General features: G+C 37.7%; 1 protein-coding gene across 6 annotated transcripts in view; it reads left to right on the forward strand.

The window, feature by feature from the left end:
* The window catches only part of LOC110167606 (teneurin-3-like), a 595,717-nt gene that overhangs the window by 426,510 nt on the left and 153,388 nt on the right, over positions 1-15,819 (forward strand). For 5 of the 6 annotated variants that reach the window (XM_055158089.1, XM_055158088.1, XM_055158087.1 and 2 more), the window contains one exon: positions 7,538-7,723. In XM_055158089.1, the coding sequence (XP_055014064.1) occupies positions 7,538-7,723 (186 nt within the window). Of the gene's footprint in view, positions 1-7,537; positions 7,724-8,458; positions 8,467-15,819 lie in introns of all 6 variants that reach the window. The other variant, XM_055158090.1, reaches the window with a different exon arrangement.

The raw sequence follows: 15,819 nt of genomic DNA on the forward strand, positions 1-15,819 counted from the left end.
TCCCGCTCCCACCCATACCCACAATGAGCTTTCAAAACGTGTCTCGCGCCGCACTGTTTTGAGTCGGGTTCCACACATTTAGATTTAGGTGACTAGTAAGCTGCAAATTCATTTAGTTTGTAATTAAGTTGCCAACAATGACTAGAAATACCTTAACACAGTCAGGGATGGGCGATATATTGATCCAGTATCTGTATCAGTCGATATCTATACTGATATTTGACTGCTCTTTTTGAACAGACTTATGAGTCAAAATTTAAATAGAAGAGCATTATGTTTGTGAAATAATGAATACTTTGTTATAGTTTTTTACAAAAGTGAAAAGTTATTTTGCGATTGTTACTTGGGGTAAATTTTGGGCCTCAGTATGGATTTTAAAAGATAAATATTGATATCTTCAAATAATATCAGTTATACTAGTTTTATCAGACCAAATAATATTATATAATATATATGTCAAATATATAATATATCATTATATAATATTATATAAATATTATATAAATATTACAATTATATTATGAATATATAATTCTATAATATATAATATACTATATATAATATCATTTGAGTATCAGCTCAAAAAAATCCATATCGGCACAATTCGGGAGCAAAAAAAAGTGGATTTAGTGTTTAGTTCCACTTAAAATACACAGTAGTTTAGTGGTTAAGTGTCTTATATTCAAGCGCATGTGTTGTGTGGAGTGACTTGAGACATGACCGTGTGATTCTCGGTCTTTTTACTGTTGAACATGGACAGAGCAGAGGCACACTGTAATCCTGTGGGCACTACCCTATAGTTGTGTCTTTACTGCGTCATAAAGCAATGCTCCATGGATATGTTTTACAAGAGGAGAGAGGAATAGAGAGACTGAAACGATAGAGACTGAACGAGAATGGAGAAAGGAGAAAGGAGGAGGGGGAGACAGTAATAAAGCAAGAAAGATATATGGAACTGTCTACTTCTCCAAAGCTCAAAATGCTCTGTTCCACCTTCTGATGTCACGTAGAGGTAGTTTTGAAGTTAACAGCTACCTTTTTACTTTTTACTTCGGTAGAAATTGGCAATTCCAGGGCTGAAATCCTCCAAATTGTTCTAGTGAAGGTGTATGGAGTTTAAAAACGCGGTGGAGCACTTCCTGTATTACAACATGTCTTGGTGGAACAGTGTGTTTTCAGTGTGAGAAAAGAACTAAAGCCTAAATATACAGGATTTGTGTGTTAAACAGTGCGAAGTGGGCCCTTTAAAGGACTTACATTTCTATCTAGACTTGATACAATTTTTATTTCATGATTCACCTTCAAAATGATTCATCTAGAAAGTGCACTTTTCTTATCTCACTTGCATGAAAAGTGTGGTTGAAATAATATGCAGTGCTTTTAAACAACTGTGATTCTTATGCAAATGATCTAGTTTTGTCTAAAATAATTCTAAACTACCGGTGGTCAAAACTATTTAATATTCTGAATTGAACAAATCTGCATATTTTTGCTTGAGGTGTGATGAAACAATAGTGATGAGGAATACAGACTAGTGTTGTCATGATACTACAATTCAAACTTTGGACACTAAGGAATAGACTTGATACTCAATATTGATTCCCAGACCATGATGATAATAAAAAACTATCTTTATTTAGACCATCGAATGTGATTTTGTGTGAACCCAAAGGTACATTTCATAGTGGTCCATGGGCATATACACATCTATGTGATCTTACCCTACGTTCGATTATCTTCCAACTCCCACTTGGACCTCGGATTTGACATCACGTTCGAGCTTGAAGCGTATTATTATGCTTCGCATGTCGGACTATGTGGATTATGATTATGACTATTCCTCATCTTATGAAAATGCTGCCACTTAAATTTTTTGGAATTTGCACTTCATTTTATATTATGATTTCTCTTCCGTTACAACATTAGGGATCTTAATGCCCATTATATCAAGTATTTGTTCAATATTGGCCTCACCACAACACTGACTACCAAACCCACAGGCAGTGATACGGATGCAGTAAGGTATTGCAGTAATACGAGTGATTGAAATTGTAGTTTAAACCACCAAAGTGTCCAAACACAATGAAAACAGTTAATATTCACACGTCACAGAGGGTATAGCCAGCTTGGATTCTGACTCGGAAACTTTGCTTGGTCTACTTTTTCTGCCCCGAGTCGTGCTGTCCTAGGAAAAGGGGCGTGTCACGCGTGTCGCTAGGCAGCTTCCACGGAAAACCGATTCGGAAGGATAATCGAACGCAGGGTTATACTTGTTCTGATTTAGCTTAAGATCATTCAAAAACTATTCTGAAAAGGTTCATTTCTGTCCCGTGAATGTGACTTTTTCAGTTTCGATACTTGCTCAAATGCGTGTCTAGTTTCACTCCTAGTTTTAATCTCAATTAGTATCTGATTTTCTATACTTTTGAAAACCCTAATGCAGATTATAGGAACAGATGGCTAGCCTTAAAACTCGAGCTGGAGAACTGCGTGTGCATGTGTGCGCGTGCGTTCGCTTTACGTTGTCACGGCCATCACATCCACGTCCAATTAGCTGCTCTGAGCCTGTCACACGCTGGAACAGGAATAGCCATGTCTTCACCAGTGTCTCTGTGTTTGACTGACTCCTGACCTTCGCTGACTCAAGCACACGTGTTCAAGAACTTTAAAATTTACTTATTAAAGGGGCACTCTGTAACTTTTCTGGTGGATGGTCTGCCACCTGCTTGTCGTCGCTTGTTGAGATTTGATTTCTTAGCCTGAAATGTTCAATGGTTTGATATTAAACGTATGAAATAAGCAAATAATAACTATCTAATAAACACCACCAGACCAAGTTATTTATATGAGCTTTATTTTGAGTTATGTCATGGGCAGAACCAAAAGAAGGGAGTACACAGGAGAATACAATCAGTGCAGTCCAAGATTGACAAATAAAAAATACAATAAAATTCAAAATGGAGTGGGATGAATTAAGACTTATTTTAACCCACCAGTGTCAGAAAAGACATTACAGTTCAGATCTGTGGTGAGGCAATCCCATCCACAGTAAAAATGTATGTTATTCAATATATTGATCATTTTCAGCTGATGTCATGGTTAGAGGTGTGCAAAAATACTGAAATATATATATTGTATTGTTTCATTTGATGATACAGTGTCGGTATCATGGGGTACTGTATCGATATATCGCTAAGAGTATTTTTTGGTATATTTTACTCAAATATTTTGTTGCAACGCTACAATTTTGTTGCTTGTTTAGAGGTAGGAAACTTTCTTGTGAGACATTTGACATATTCACTGTTTTGATGATTAAAATGGTTGTGTTTCATATTCATTTTGCACAAGAGGTGGTTTAACAAAGACTTTTAGTATCACACCCATGATTTAGCCTTTATTTTTTATTGAACCGTATCGAATCGATTTGAAATATATCATATTGAATTGAAAGCTCACTGTATCGAGATATGTGTCATATCATGGCGTATGTATCGATGTATGTATCATATCGGTAACTTCTTAACGATACCCAGCCCTAGTCATGGTTGTGTGATGCTAACTGTAAGCACTGCTCTATCTAAGTCTTGTTAGACTGTTATCTGAGTTTTATTTAAACACAGTCTGATGAGAAAACTGATTCAGATGAGCTGGTTTGTGCTATTAAACAAGTCTTTTTCAAATAACATTACAGTTTTGCAATTAGGCACTCTCACCTTTTTGTAAAAAACCAAAACACTTCAACACACTTGATCACAGGTTCCTGAAAATATACTGGTTAAATCCATTTTGTAATTAGATTGAGTTTTCAGACTATCTAAAAACTTTTTTGGCTTTGTTTGCTAATGTGTGCATTGCTTCACCATGGCAATAGATGAACATTCCGCCATACACAGCTATGTGGAACACCCCCAGCGTGATGTCCCTGCAACGTATCAATTGTTTTGCACCTGAAATGGTAGAGTGACGCTTTATGCAAAGACATAACATCTCCACAGAAACAAGAATGTCTCAGACCTTCCTCTTTAAATCACACATCACATTCATTCATGTAATTCAAGTGTTTTCCTCAAAGACACAATGGCACAGTGCAGCAAGCAAGACTCCAATCACTCGCCCTTTTACTGTTAGAAAAAAGCTAAACTCTGACAATTTAATCCACAGTTAAAGTTGTTGTTGAAATGTCTATTCATAATCATAATTCCCATTGGAGCTTGGATTTTTACAATAAAATGATGTTAAGCTCAGTTATTTTAAAGCAAAACCTGCCACTCGATCACTTCAGACCACCTCCCTTGCTTTATAATTGAGTGGTGCTTAAATAAATATAAAGTATCTTAAGTAGCTTTACAGTGAAATGGAAAATCCCTTTAACATCTCTGGCTCTGCACATCTCACTTAAGCCTGGATAAGTGTTGGCAACTTTAAACCGCTGAATGGAAAACGTGTCACTCAAAAGTACTTCAAACCAGTCAAATACAAGTGTACTTTGGTTTTGTACTTCTGTCTCTTCCAGCTTTACATAGTCTGTGTGGTAGACAGACCGCAGATTGGTAGTCCTGTCTGCTATTGTAAGTGCCAGGGCAGTTGTGGCTACAGACACAGCAGCAGCAAAAATCCAATGCTAATGAGTTTTGCAATCCTCGTTAAAGGGCCCATTTTACTCTTATTTTCTGATCTATGATGTAATGTTTCCTCATCAGAAACATACCTGGAGTTGTGGAGTTGAGTATCAGTTTTTTTGTGATATCTCTTACGGTTTGCCCATAGCACGCCACACACGCAATTGTGTGATCCTGGCCTGAATGTAATTGACTATGAAGGCTAATACAGCTGAACACGATAGCGCCCCCTACCATAGACATGAAAACATGATCGGATTTGGACCAAATTTGGGGATTACATTCTATGCATGACTACAGGTAAAACAATATATTATGGACATGGAGCTTTTCTCACAGTTGGTCAGCACGAGTGCAAAGAGTCCAGAAAAACAAAAACATTTTAAAGGTGCACTGTGTAATTTTTTTCTGATGGAGGATCTGTGGGCGTGGGCAGCTGTCGGGAAGGGACATGGCGGGCGGTCGCGCGGGAGAGGCGTGCCTGCTAGGGTCAGGGCCATCATTGCCGTGAGCTGCTTTACTTTTTCTTTATGTTTACTACTTTCTGCATTTGATATACATATGTGTGTGTCTGCGTGTGTGTGTGTGTATACATTTAGCAATACTATTTACATATTTAAAAATATATATGCACTATGTAATTTTTCTGGTGGCATTAAATATCTCTTCCTTACATTTATTAAACATCACATATTGTGCTTGAACCTGCTGTATAGTTAAAATGTACAACACCCGTGCATCATTATGTTATTATTTACACAAATCTCGATAGTACTCTAAAACAATTTAATTAAAGCAACAGTCCGCAGACTACCGCTTTAGAAAGCACAGAAAGACGTCCTCTGCACACGACACACAGGCATCTACACAGACACCTGTCCCAGGGCCTCTGGGGCACTGTCTAAATAAAATGTAAACATTCTTCTGTGGCTTCCTTTCCACCCTGTCTGAAGTGGAGATGTTGATTTATGTACTTATCCTAAAGGAAAGCAGTGAGAGCAAGGTTTGTCTATCTGCGATGTACACAGACAGTTACTCATGTCTCGTTGGAATCAGTCCAAACAGGCCGTGTGAGTCCAGGACAGTGTACGCCTACCACTACATTCACACATATGAACTGACACGCCCACTTAGTCTCATACATACCACTGGGATGATTTCATAAAATGATACGCACTCTAAAGAAACCCGGATACAGCATTTAAAAAGAAATACCAAGTTTATTAAGTTGGAGGGTAAATGAGAAGGGGGGACAACTATAACATGATTAAAAGCTCTGAAAAGTCGATTTTGCATAAGGTGTCCTGTAAAGTGCATGTGGTTTTATAGCTCAAAAATAACTAGTAAAACAGACATTCTGACTGTAAGCGAAGCGGGGTTGCCTCTCCACAGATCTGACCTTTAACTTGGTCTGGTTTAGTCTCCATGATGATAGAAAGGTTTAATACCATACTGTGAAATATTCTTCACAAAGCAGTTACATCTCCATGGAGAAAAGTGTTTGACAAAGCTTCCACCATAAAAGTTACACAGTGCACCTTAGCATTCTCTCAAAGATATATCTGATGAAGTCTAAAAACTATTCTTGAGTTTATTTTTGTTTGCTCCATTCCACACTTGTTCATTCTTAGTTCTGATGCTTTCAAAGAGAATGTATAATGTAAATAATCAAGGAAATGAAGAAGAAGCATAAATAAAAATCCAAACTTTTGAGTGCCAGTGTATCTTGTGGAAAACTTTGAAAACCACATTCTTACAATTCAGCGCTCGGCTCACCATAGCAGCTTCTCCCTCTTCATATAATGCACCTCCTATAACCCAATCACCCCACAGTCTCTGGAAAACAAACTGCTAATGGTATTTTCAAGAGTGCGTGGACAGCCCTGCGCTCATATCAAGACTGTGTACATCCAGTAAGTATGGCTTTTACCCTGTCTGCTGCTCCGACAGGGGCAGACAGGTGAACCAGACACAGGGCCCGAGTCCAGATTGATTTTTCATTTGTGTTTGATCAGCTCGTCTGGGTCTTCTTGTTTCTGTCTGCACCAGACCTCACTTAAAAGTCAATGTTGCGTTTAACACTGTTTTGTATGACTGGAAATCCCAATAATGTCTCCACCAAGGGTTTTCTTTCTTTTCCTTAAAGCAAAGCGGAAAGCAGATGCACGCCATGGGTCTCCTCACAACATCAAGAATCACTTTACTCGTCATGGTTTTGAAATAGTTCTGTGTTCTCAGGTAGCTTCAAGTTAAAGGAATGTTTTAGATTCATTGTGGTGGAGCGTCTACCACCTGCTTTTCTCATTCAACCTTTCTATTTTCATGGAGACCAAACTAGACCAAGTTATAGGTCAGATCTGTGGGGAGGCAATCCTGTTCAGTCAGAATGCCTTTTTTCTAGATATTTTGGAGCAGTTTTTGAGCAATAAAACCACCTGCGATTGAATAAATGCAAGGTAAATCTGTGTAATATCATATTGTGGAACATTTGAAGCAGAGTAATGACGGAAGGTGATGGACCTCCAACCAAAAATGTACATACAATCTACAATTTTTGAGCCCATATGATTATGTGGCCAACACCCAATTCTCAAGTAACAAACATCCATTAAAAAAAGGGAAAAAAAAGAAAAGAAAAGACATAACAAGGTCCACAATTGTGTGTTAAGCTACATCCAAATTAACATTTCACTCATGTAAAAATGATTACAAAATGTATTTATTGGCAAACATATTTTCAGCCCTAAAAAAATCAAAAATCAAAAATATAATGAACCTACATGTTTTAGTAAAATAAGAAGTCCAAGCTGTTACAAGCCCAAATAATGTACGCAAACGTGAATCCATGATCCAAAGGGAAAGCGTCAGATATGTTTCCCACCTGTAACTGTGCTCTCTTCTGCCCCCTGTCTGTGCAGAGGTGTGCGAGGTGGACTGTGGCACCCATGGCGTCTGTTATGGAGGAGTGTGTCGATGTGAGGAGGGCTGGACGGGAAGCGTGTGCGACCAAAAAGCCTGTCACCCGCTGTGCACCAAGAACGGAGTGTGTAAGGAGGGCAAATGTGAGTGCGACCAGGGCTGGACCGGAGAGCACTGCAACATCGGTGAGTCACACTAATGCAATGATGTGTTTGTATTTACTGCACGGTTGATGGATAATGCTATGTATCTGCATGACACGAAAATGTATAAACTTTCTGTCTTCTTTTAGCAGCGAAAATCAACTGTAATTTAATTTTTTATTTTTTCTTATGGTCCTATATTGCTCAAAACTGACTCTTGTGAGCTTTAAGCCATGTTAGAACATTTTTACCTCATCAAAACTTACCTGGAGTTGTGTTTTGTTTTGTTCACATACACTGCAAAAAGTACAAGTTAACATTGCTTGAATTTAGAACGTTTAGTCCTTTTAAATTTTACTTGACAAGGAAAATGGAACAAGATTTTTGTACTTAATTTAGCTACTTTTAACTTACCCAGATATTATTTTTTACAATGTATATAGGTGTAGCCCATCTACATTATATATTTTGATTAAATATTAAATTATATGGCACTTACCGATTACAGTATGCTAATTTAGTACATTTTGTATAGTAAATATGACTGTGATTTAGTATCATGAATGGCCAGAAAATGGGTGATGGCGAAAGTTGGGGGTCTGGCATTAAAAGTAGGTCAGACATTCCTCAAATGTACGGAACTGGATGGATAAATTAAATGTTGCAAAACTGAATTGTTCATGTAGATTATTTGACAGTACAACATAGGCAATTCCAGGGCTAAAATTATCCAAATGATACTTGTCGAGGTGTATGGAGTTGAAAAACACAGTGGAGCACTTCCTGTATTACTATATGACATCACACCGTTTTGCGCTTGAGAGAAGAACACAGCTTAAATATGCAAGATTTGTGTGTTTAAACTGTGTGAATGAAACAAAACACAACTCTAGATTAGTTTGTGATGAGGAAAGATTATAACATAGATCAGAAAATTGCATAATATGGGACCTTTAGCATGATTCTTAAACTTGTTGTTAGATTCTTAAACTTGTTGTGTTTCTTTTTTATTTGAAAATAGCGTGTTGTTTCTTAAAATGTGGTATGGCTTCCTTTGGGTGTACCCCCATAGACTAACTTGTATATTTTTTTCAATCCAGAATTGTATCCTTCTTTGGGTAAGATCTTGGTTAGTTACTGTTTTATAGTGTATTTGCACTTGCTCTTGACCTGTTGAACTCAAACTATACAAATGATTTTATTCAGGTTGGACTGAAAAAGTGGTAACAAGTTGGTTTTGTTTAGGAAAATAAAGTATGTGCTACATATCTATACATATCTATACATAGATATAAAGCTCTATAGATTAGCTATGGCTCATTATGCCTACTGCTTATAATGACGCCAGCAAAGGATTAGGAATTATAGCAGCAAACAGATGCCCATCCAGAGCAAACTGAATTCATTTCAAATATATTCTGTGATTAGTATTAAAAGCACTGTATCTGATTTTTTTTCTCTTTCCAAATGTGGAAAAGCAGAGTTATTTCACTGTAAACTCTTTGCACTAGTCCAAAGTTATTCCTCACTTCCCTTACGCAATTTCAGTTTAAAATCGCTTTCCACAACTTTCAGAGACCAGAGTGTTGTCGTCAGGTTAAAACTAACAACTAGCATGCTAAGACACACTTCTTTATTAAGAGATACTTGCTCATATACAGCAACAGAGCTCTTTTTTGTGATAATTTTTGTTGTCATTTCTTATTCTGACAGTGAATTATAAAACCGCTGTCAGTGCTCGGCCTAAAACAAGATGATGCTAGTGCGCTAAAACTGTTCTTGAAAACCAGGACAAAAGATGTGTCATGGCATGTTTGTTTGCATATAAATAAGGCTAAAATTAAATATACAAAATAAAGGCGACAAACCACATTGCTCCCTAGGCTATTCTTCACAGGCGCGTTTTGGCAGCGCAATCTTAAAAGTTTCATAAACAAGTTGGTGATCAGCTAAATATGTCATTGTGCTTTTCAATTAGAGTGGTACTTAAGTAAAATACATCTGTCTCAAAGGTTCACAGGAAATATTGTCATCGTATTGAAGAATATAATATAGCAGTAGTAGTATAGTAGTAGTAGTAGTAGTAGTAGTAGTATTGGGAGCAGTAGTAGTACTCAGTTTTGTTAAGTAAAAGTGCAGATACTGGCGCAAAAAAAAACAAATAAAACTCAAGTAGTAAAGTAAAAGTATCACATGAAAAAAAAAATCTACTTAAGTAAAAGTATTAAAGTGTCTGTTGACAAATGTACTTAAGAGGTAAAAAGTAAAAGTATTTCACACAGGTCTGACGTCTTATAAGGCTTAAAAATTATTGATTTTGATAAAGATTTGTGCTCAATTTTGTTCAGCATTTTATTCCTAGCTGGTTTTTTTTTGGTATATTTTTCTTTGTCCAAATTATTAATATGATCAAAATTACCCCTCAGAAAGTATCAACTACTGTATAACACAGGGGTGGGCAAACTACGGCCAGGGGGCCATATGCGGCCCTTTAATCTTTTCAATCTGGCCCGCTGACCCTGAAAAATAATAATAATGATTTTCAGTGTTTTAAGTAATTTCAATAAATAGTAAATACCGTTGGACTTGAAAGACAGATATTTTGTTGTAATGATTTTCAATTATGAGATATTTCAATAATGTAATATTATAACATGTAATTTTTTTCTGTTATGAGGTGGATTACCAAAAAACTCCATCCATCTGCTCCTGGTCCTTTCTGTCAAATTTTAGAACCCTTTGTGGCCCACGAAGCAAAAAGTTTGCCCACCCCTGGTATAACATCTACTTAAGTCAGATACCGAAGATTTATACTTAAGGATAGCACTCTACTACTTTTACATTACGTTCCACCACTGGTACCACTAGTAGCAGAAACTGATCAGTAGTAGTAATTACAACCTTCGTACAGTTGTATTATTTTGTAAAGTACCCTAGATGAGACATTTCTATTTTACTACAGCCCACTACTTTACTTTTTCTTTCAACAGGACATCAGATGGTACATTTCAGAGCGCTGTGTGTAACTATGGCAACTGTTAAGTCAATGTAAAGACTGTTGTGATATGTGGAAAGAGAAGATCACTTTATAGAAAATCTAATCTACAGAAAATGAATCTTGGGTTAAAAACATTGTCCAGATGAAGTTACATTTTGCTATCAGTAAAAAATTGCTATCGAGGAGCTTTGCAAAGTTCCAAAATATATAGTCTGTCTTTAAAGATACTGAAATATATAATGGCAATTTTTCAGCATAGCAGTCAAATGGAAACAGTCCACTTTGTGATGTCATGTGGTACTACAGCGCTCCATTGTGTTTTTAAACTCCTCATTTCATAATCATTTGGATAATTTCAGCCTTGGAATTACCAGTCTCTACTAAACAAAAGGTAAAAGGTAACTGTTAACTTGTAAACTACTGCTTCATGACATCACAAGGTGGAATAGAACTTTGGAGAGCTTACTCAAACATGTATGAATGAAACAAAACCCAACTCCAGGTGTGTTTGTGATAAGGAAACAGTATTCTAACACTGCTTAAAGCTCACAAGAGACAATGTTGTGTAATATAGGACCTTTAAGCATCTCAAATTCTACACTGAAGCGAAATATCTCCAAGTTATAGCATATACAAAATGTTCTATACAACTTTCTCTTATATATATGACAAAAACCTAAGTGCAGTTTTGACATATCTGACTGGTATAAATAAACAATCCATGGTTAAAGTTGCAGGATTTCTGAGCTACAGTGGTTAGCGGTAGCAGCTCAGTTTTCCCTTAAAGAGGTATTTGTTGTCAAAGCGGTGGACAGCTAGCTTACAGTACAGCGGCCCAGGAGCGGCAAATTGGCTCCAGTTATTGTCACGTCTGCACTCGCTGACAAAGGAGGAAGAGGAGAAGTCTAAAGATGTGGAGGAGGGGGGCTTTCACAACGTTTACTAGACAAACAGGCTGTGTGGGAGGGGAGAGAGGGGGGAGAAGAGAGAAAGAGAGGAAAGAAGGGAGAGAGGAAACAGGGGAGAGGAGTGAGAGGAAAGAGAGGGGATGGGAGGAGGGGGGAGAGAGAGAACAATCTGGGATATATCCTATACTGCTATCACTACTATTACTACTCCTACTATTGCTACTAGTACTACTACTGCTGCTACTGTTGTCCTGTCTTTTATATCTTTTCTTCAACTACTACTACTACAATTACTACTACTTTGATGACTACACTATTAGTCCTATTACTTCTACTACTTTGTTGACTACAGTATTAGCCCTACTACAACTACTATACTACTACGACTACGACTACTACTACTACTTTGATGACTACAGTATTAGCCCTACTACTACTATACTACTACTACTACTACTACTACTACAACTACTACTACTACTTTGGTGACTACAGTATTAGCCCTACTACTACTACTACTACTACTACTACTACTACTACTACTACTTTGGTGACTACAGTATTATCCCTACTATGAAAGTGGTGTGTGTGTAAGTGATGGTGGTGGTCGGAGGGGCTGATGGCGCCGAGTGGCATGGCAGCCGTGCTTCTGTCAGTCTGTCATCACCAGGTATAGAGCGAATGAATAATGCTGAATGAGTAATGCTGAATAATGCTCTGTAAAGTGTCTTTGGGGACAAAAAATGTCTGTGAAAAGCGCTATATAAATAAAGACTTACTTACTTACTAACTACGACTACAACTACTACTACTACTTTGGTGACTACAGTATTAGCCCTACTACGTCTACAACTACTTCTACTACTTTGGTGACTACAGTATTAGCCCTACTACTTCTACTACTACTACTACTTTGGTGACTACAGTATTAGCCCTACTACTTCTACTACTACTACTACTTTGGTGACTACAGTATTAGTCCTACTGCTTCTGCTACTACTACTGCTTTGGTGACTACAGTTTTAGCCCTACTACTTCTACTACTAGTACTTTGATGACTACAGTACTACAGTACTAGCCCTACTACTTCTACTTGCTTCTGCTACTACTACTACTACTACTTTGATGACTACAGTATTGGCCCTACTACTTCTACTACTACTAGTAGTGCTGCTAGTAGTAGTACTAGTAGTACTGCTACTACTATTACTACTTCTACTAATGTCACTACTACTACTGCTAGCACAGATATATTTTCTTATGGCTGCTGTGTAGTGCTTGGCTTGCCTCTGGTCCTGTATTGGAGACACAAAGCAGGACAGTCCAAATTAGGCGCTAATAGCTTGACTTCATTTGTGGTTGGGAGGACAGTGTCTGGGAGCCAGGCTGGGAGCTCTCCAGTCTCCTGTGTGGTTTTTTAGTGATTTTAAACAGGCAACATTTCACTTTAGGTGCCTCAGTCTTTCTTCCAATAACACACATTAAGTCATCACCACGGATACTTGTGCTTTTGAACATAGTGGAGTATAAGCAGGCTAGCAATTTGGTCTAACACCTCAGAATTTTATATCTTATTTTGTGGATTATTGGCATATGTATATATGGAAGAATAACTTTAATGATGGTATTTGAGTTGATAACTTTGAGGTGAGATTGCCTGAAAACTTGAAAAACCACATAGGCAGTAGGTGACAGAAATGGTAAATGCAGCATTCAGCTGTGGGAGCTTGGATCCGCTAAGTCAGTGATGTTTATGTCAAGCCGCCAACCTTCAGATCAGTGAACAAACTGTCTACCAATTGAGCTACTGTCAAAGAAAAACAATTATACTTAAAGCTGTCCCAGACACCTTATGCATAGTACACATTAAGTTCTCAGGGTTAAAGTGGTTACAATTTGACTAAATACAGGCCAAGCATTTGGTTAAGATGGACCTTCAAAAATATGTATATTGGCTTGTTTAAAAAATGTAGTCAACATGTCTAGTTAATAACATCTATTTAAAGGTGAACTGTGTGCACCTGTTTGTCTCTGTGGATTGTGGCTTGCCTAGAATGTTCTACAGGAGCAGTTTTCAATAGGTGAGGTGTACCTTTCCAAGGAGGCGCCAAAGACACATGCAGACTAAACCAGGATTGATTCCAGGACTGAACCAGATCTAAACCAAGACTAAACCAGGATTAAACCAGGACTAAACAATAACTGAACCAGGACTGAACTAGGACTGAACCAGGACTGAACCAGAACTGAGTGTCAGAGGATGGGTCGGAAGTGCGCCCATGTAGACTGTCGGGTGACTGCAGACGAAAGGATCATTGCAGAGCTCCATGCCTCACAAAGCTAAGTGTAGCCTTTGCCCGATCATGCTTTGTGGACATCCTGGTCTTATAGCACTGCTCTCCCGCAGGCCTCCCACGGGTCCTGATGCAAAGCAGTGTGGCACGGGACACATTTTGAAAGCTCATTGTGGGCACGGGCAGGAGCAGGACTGATCAATGCAGGTGTGGTCGGGAACAGACTGAAAATTCTGTCCCGTGCCAACCTCTAACTCAGGGTTCTCCCTCCCTCTCTCTATCTCTCTCAAGGCCAAGATTTGTCCTGGTTTAGACCTGGTTTAGACCTGGTTTAGTTCTGGTTTAGTCCTGTGTCCTACTGATGTTGAGTGATGTTAAAAGTAGCCACAATTATACCTGCATGAAGTTGGAAATGATTTGATATAATTATTATTTAAAAAATATATATATGAAAATACAATATTAAGAAATATTGGAGGAGGGGACTCTGCTGTCTTTACCTACTCTAAGTGGAGGCTCACATTCACCCAATTTGAAAACCCTTGTTCTACAGTATGGCATTAAACTTCTTCATCTCCATGGAGACAAGCTCAATGTCTTACAGTTCAGATCTGGGGAGATATGACCCTTCTTGCAATGAGAACGCAAACACAGTCGAATCCATGCAGGATAGATAGGTTTAATGCTATACTGTGGGACATTCCAGACAAAGTACAAAACCACAAATGATCACAAGTCTGATTTTCTCCGCATACTATTGTAAACTTTTAGATGCTTTTAAATAAATTGTTAGTCTATTTGATGGTCTCTAATTGACATGAAAAAGCAGTCTATCCGGATTTGCCCATAGGTTTAAACCACGGGATTACTTGCAGTTGGAAAACAGTTTCTTTGAGCCAAATTGGGCGTTACCCGGTGCTCTGTGTGCTGTGTGTGCCACCAGTTGACTCAAAGCAGGCACACAGTTTAGTTTAGGTCTCTCTGAATCGGCTCCAATAATACACATTAGCTAATCCAGACCATGTGGTGAGGGTGGTGCGGTTGGCTAGTTGAGTTTTTAGCAGGGGAAAACATTTAGTGCCCCAGACTTTCTACTATGTACGCAGTACTAAGGCCAAAGCAATGGTCACTATAGTGGGCTTTCTAATGCTTTGTATCAGAGTGTTTAAAGGGTCTGTATTACACTATTTTCTGATCCATGTTATAATGTTGTTTCTTCATCATAAACATACTTGGAGCTGTGTTTTGTTTCATTCACATATGTAAACATGTGCTGTGTTCCTCTCTAAATCTGAAAACACTCTGTTCCACCTTGTGATGTCATGTGGTAATACAGGAAGTTTTTTTTTTTTTTTTATTAATTTATTTTTTTAACTCCACACATTTTCACTAGAATAATTTGGATGATTTCAGCCATGCAATTGTCTTGTCTCGTCACTAATGTCTAATGTCTCTACTGAATTAAAGGTCAAATTTAGTAATTAACTGGAAAACTACCACAAGATGATATCACAAGGTGGTTTTGAACTTTGGCGATGTAGATAGACTATAATAATGGGTTACTCAAACATGTGTGAATGAAACAAAACGCAATTCCAGGTATGTTTTTGATATTCTAACATGGTTTAATGCTCACCAGAGTCAATTTTGTGTAATATAGGACCTTTAATCAAGGAAGTAAAACTTTTCCTCCTTCCTGAGTAATATTTTTATTGAAGTAATAGTATTCTTACTTCTGCTTGTACTGTACTTGAGTACAACTTTTGATTACTCTTCCTACTGTGAGTAACACTAGTAAGTCTGTTTCGTGCACTGCCCCTTCAAATATTAACTACAAATTATAACTTATATTATAATAAAACAGTTCATCTTTAAGTTACTTTTCCCAAATACTTTTGTAATTCATTTCTTGCACCACAACTTTGTACTTCTACATGA

The sequence above is a fragment of the Boleophthalmus pectinirostris genome, unplaced genomic scaffold, assembly GCF_026225935.1.
Source record: "Boleophthalmus pectinirostris isolate CB_2022bp ecotype Guang Dong unplaced genomic scaffold, ASM2622593v1 HiC_scaffold_22, whole genome shotgun sequence".
In the NCBI taxonomy this organism is placed as follows: domain Eukaryota; kingdom Metazoa; phylum Chordata; class Actinopteri; order Gobiiformes; family Gobiidae; genus Boleophthalmus; species Boleophthalmus pectinirostris.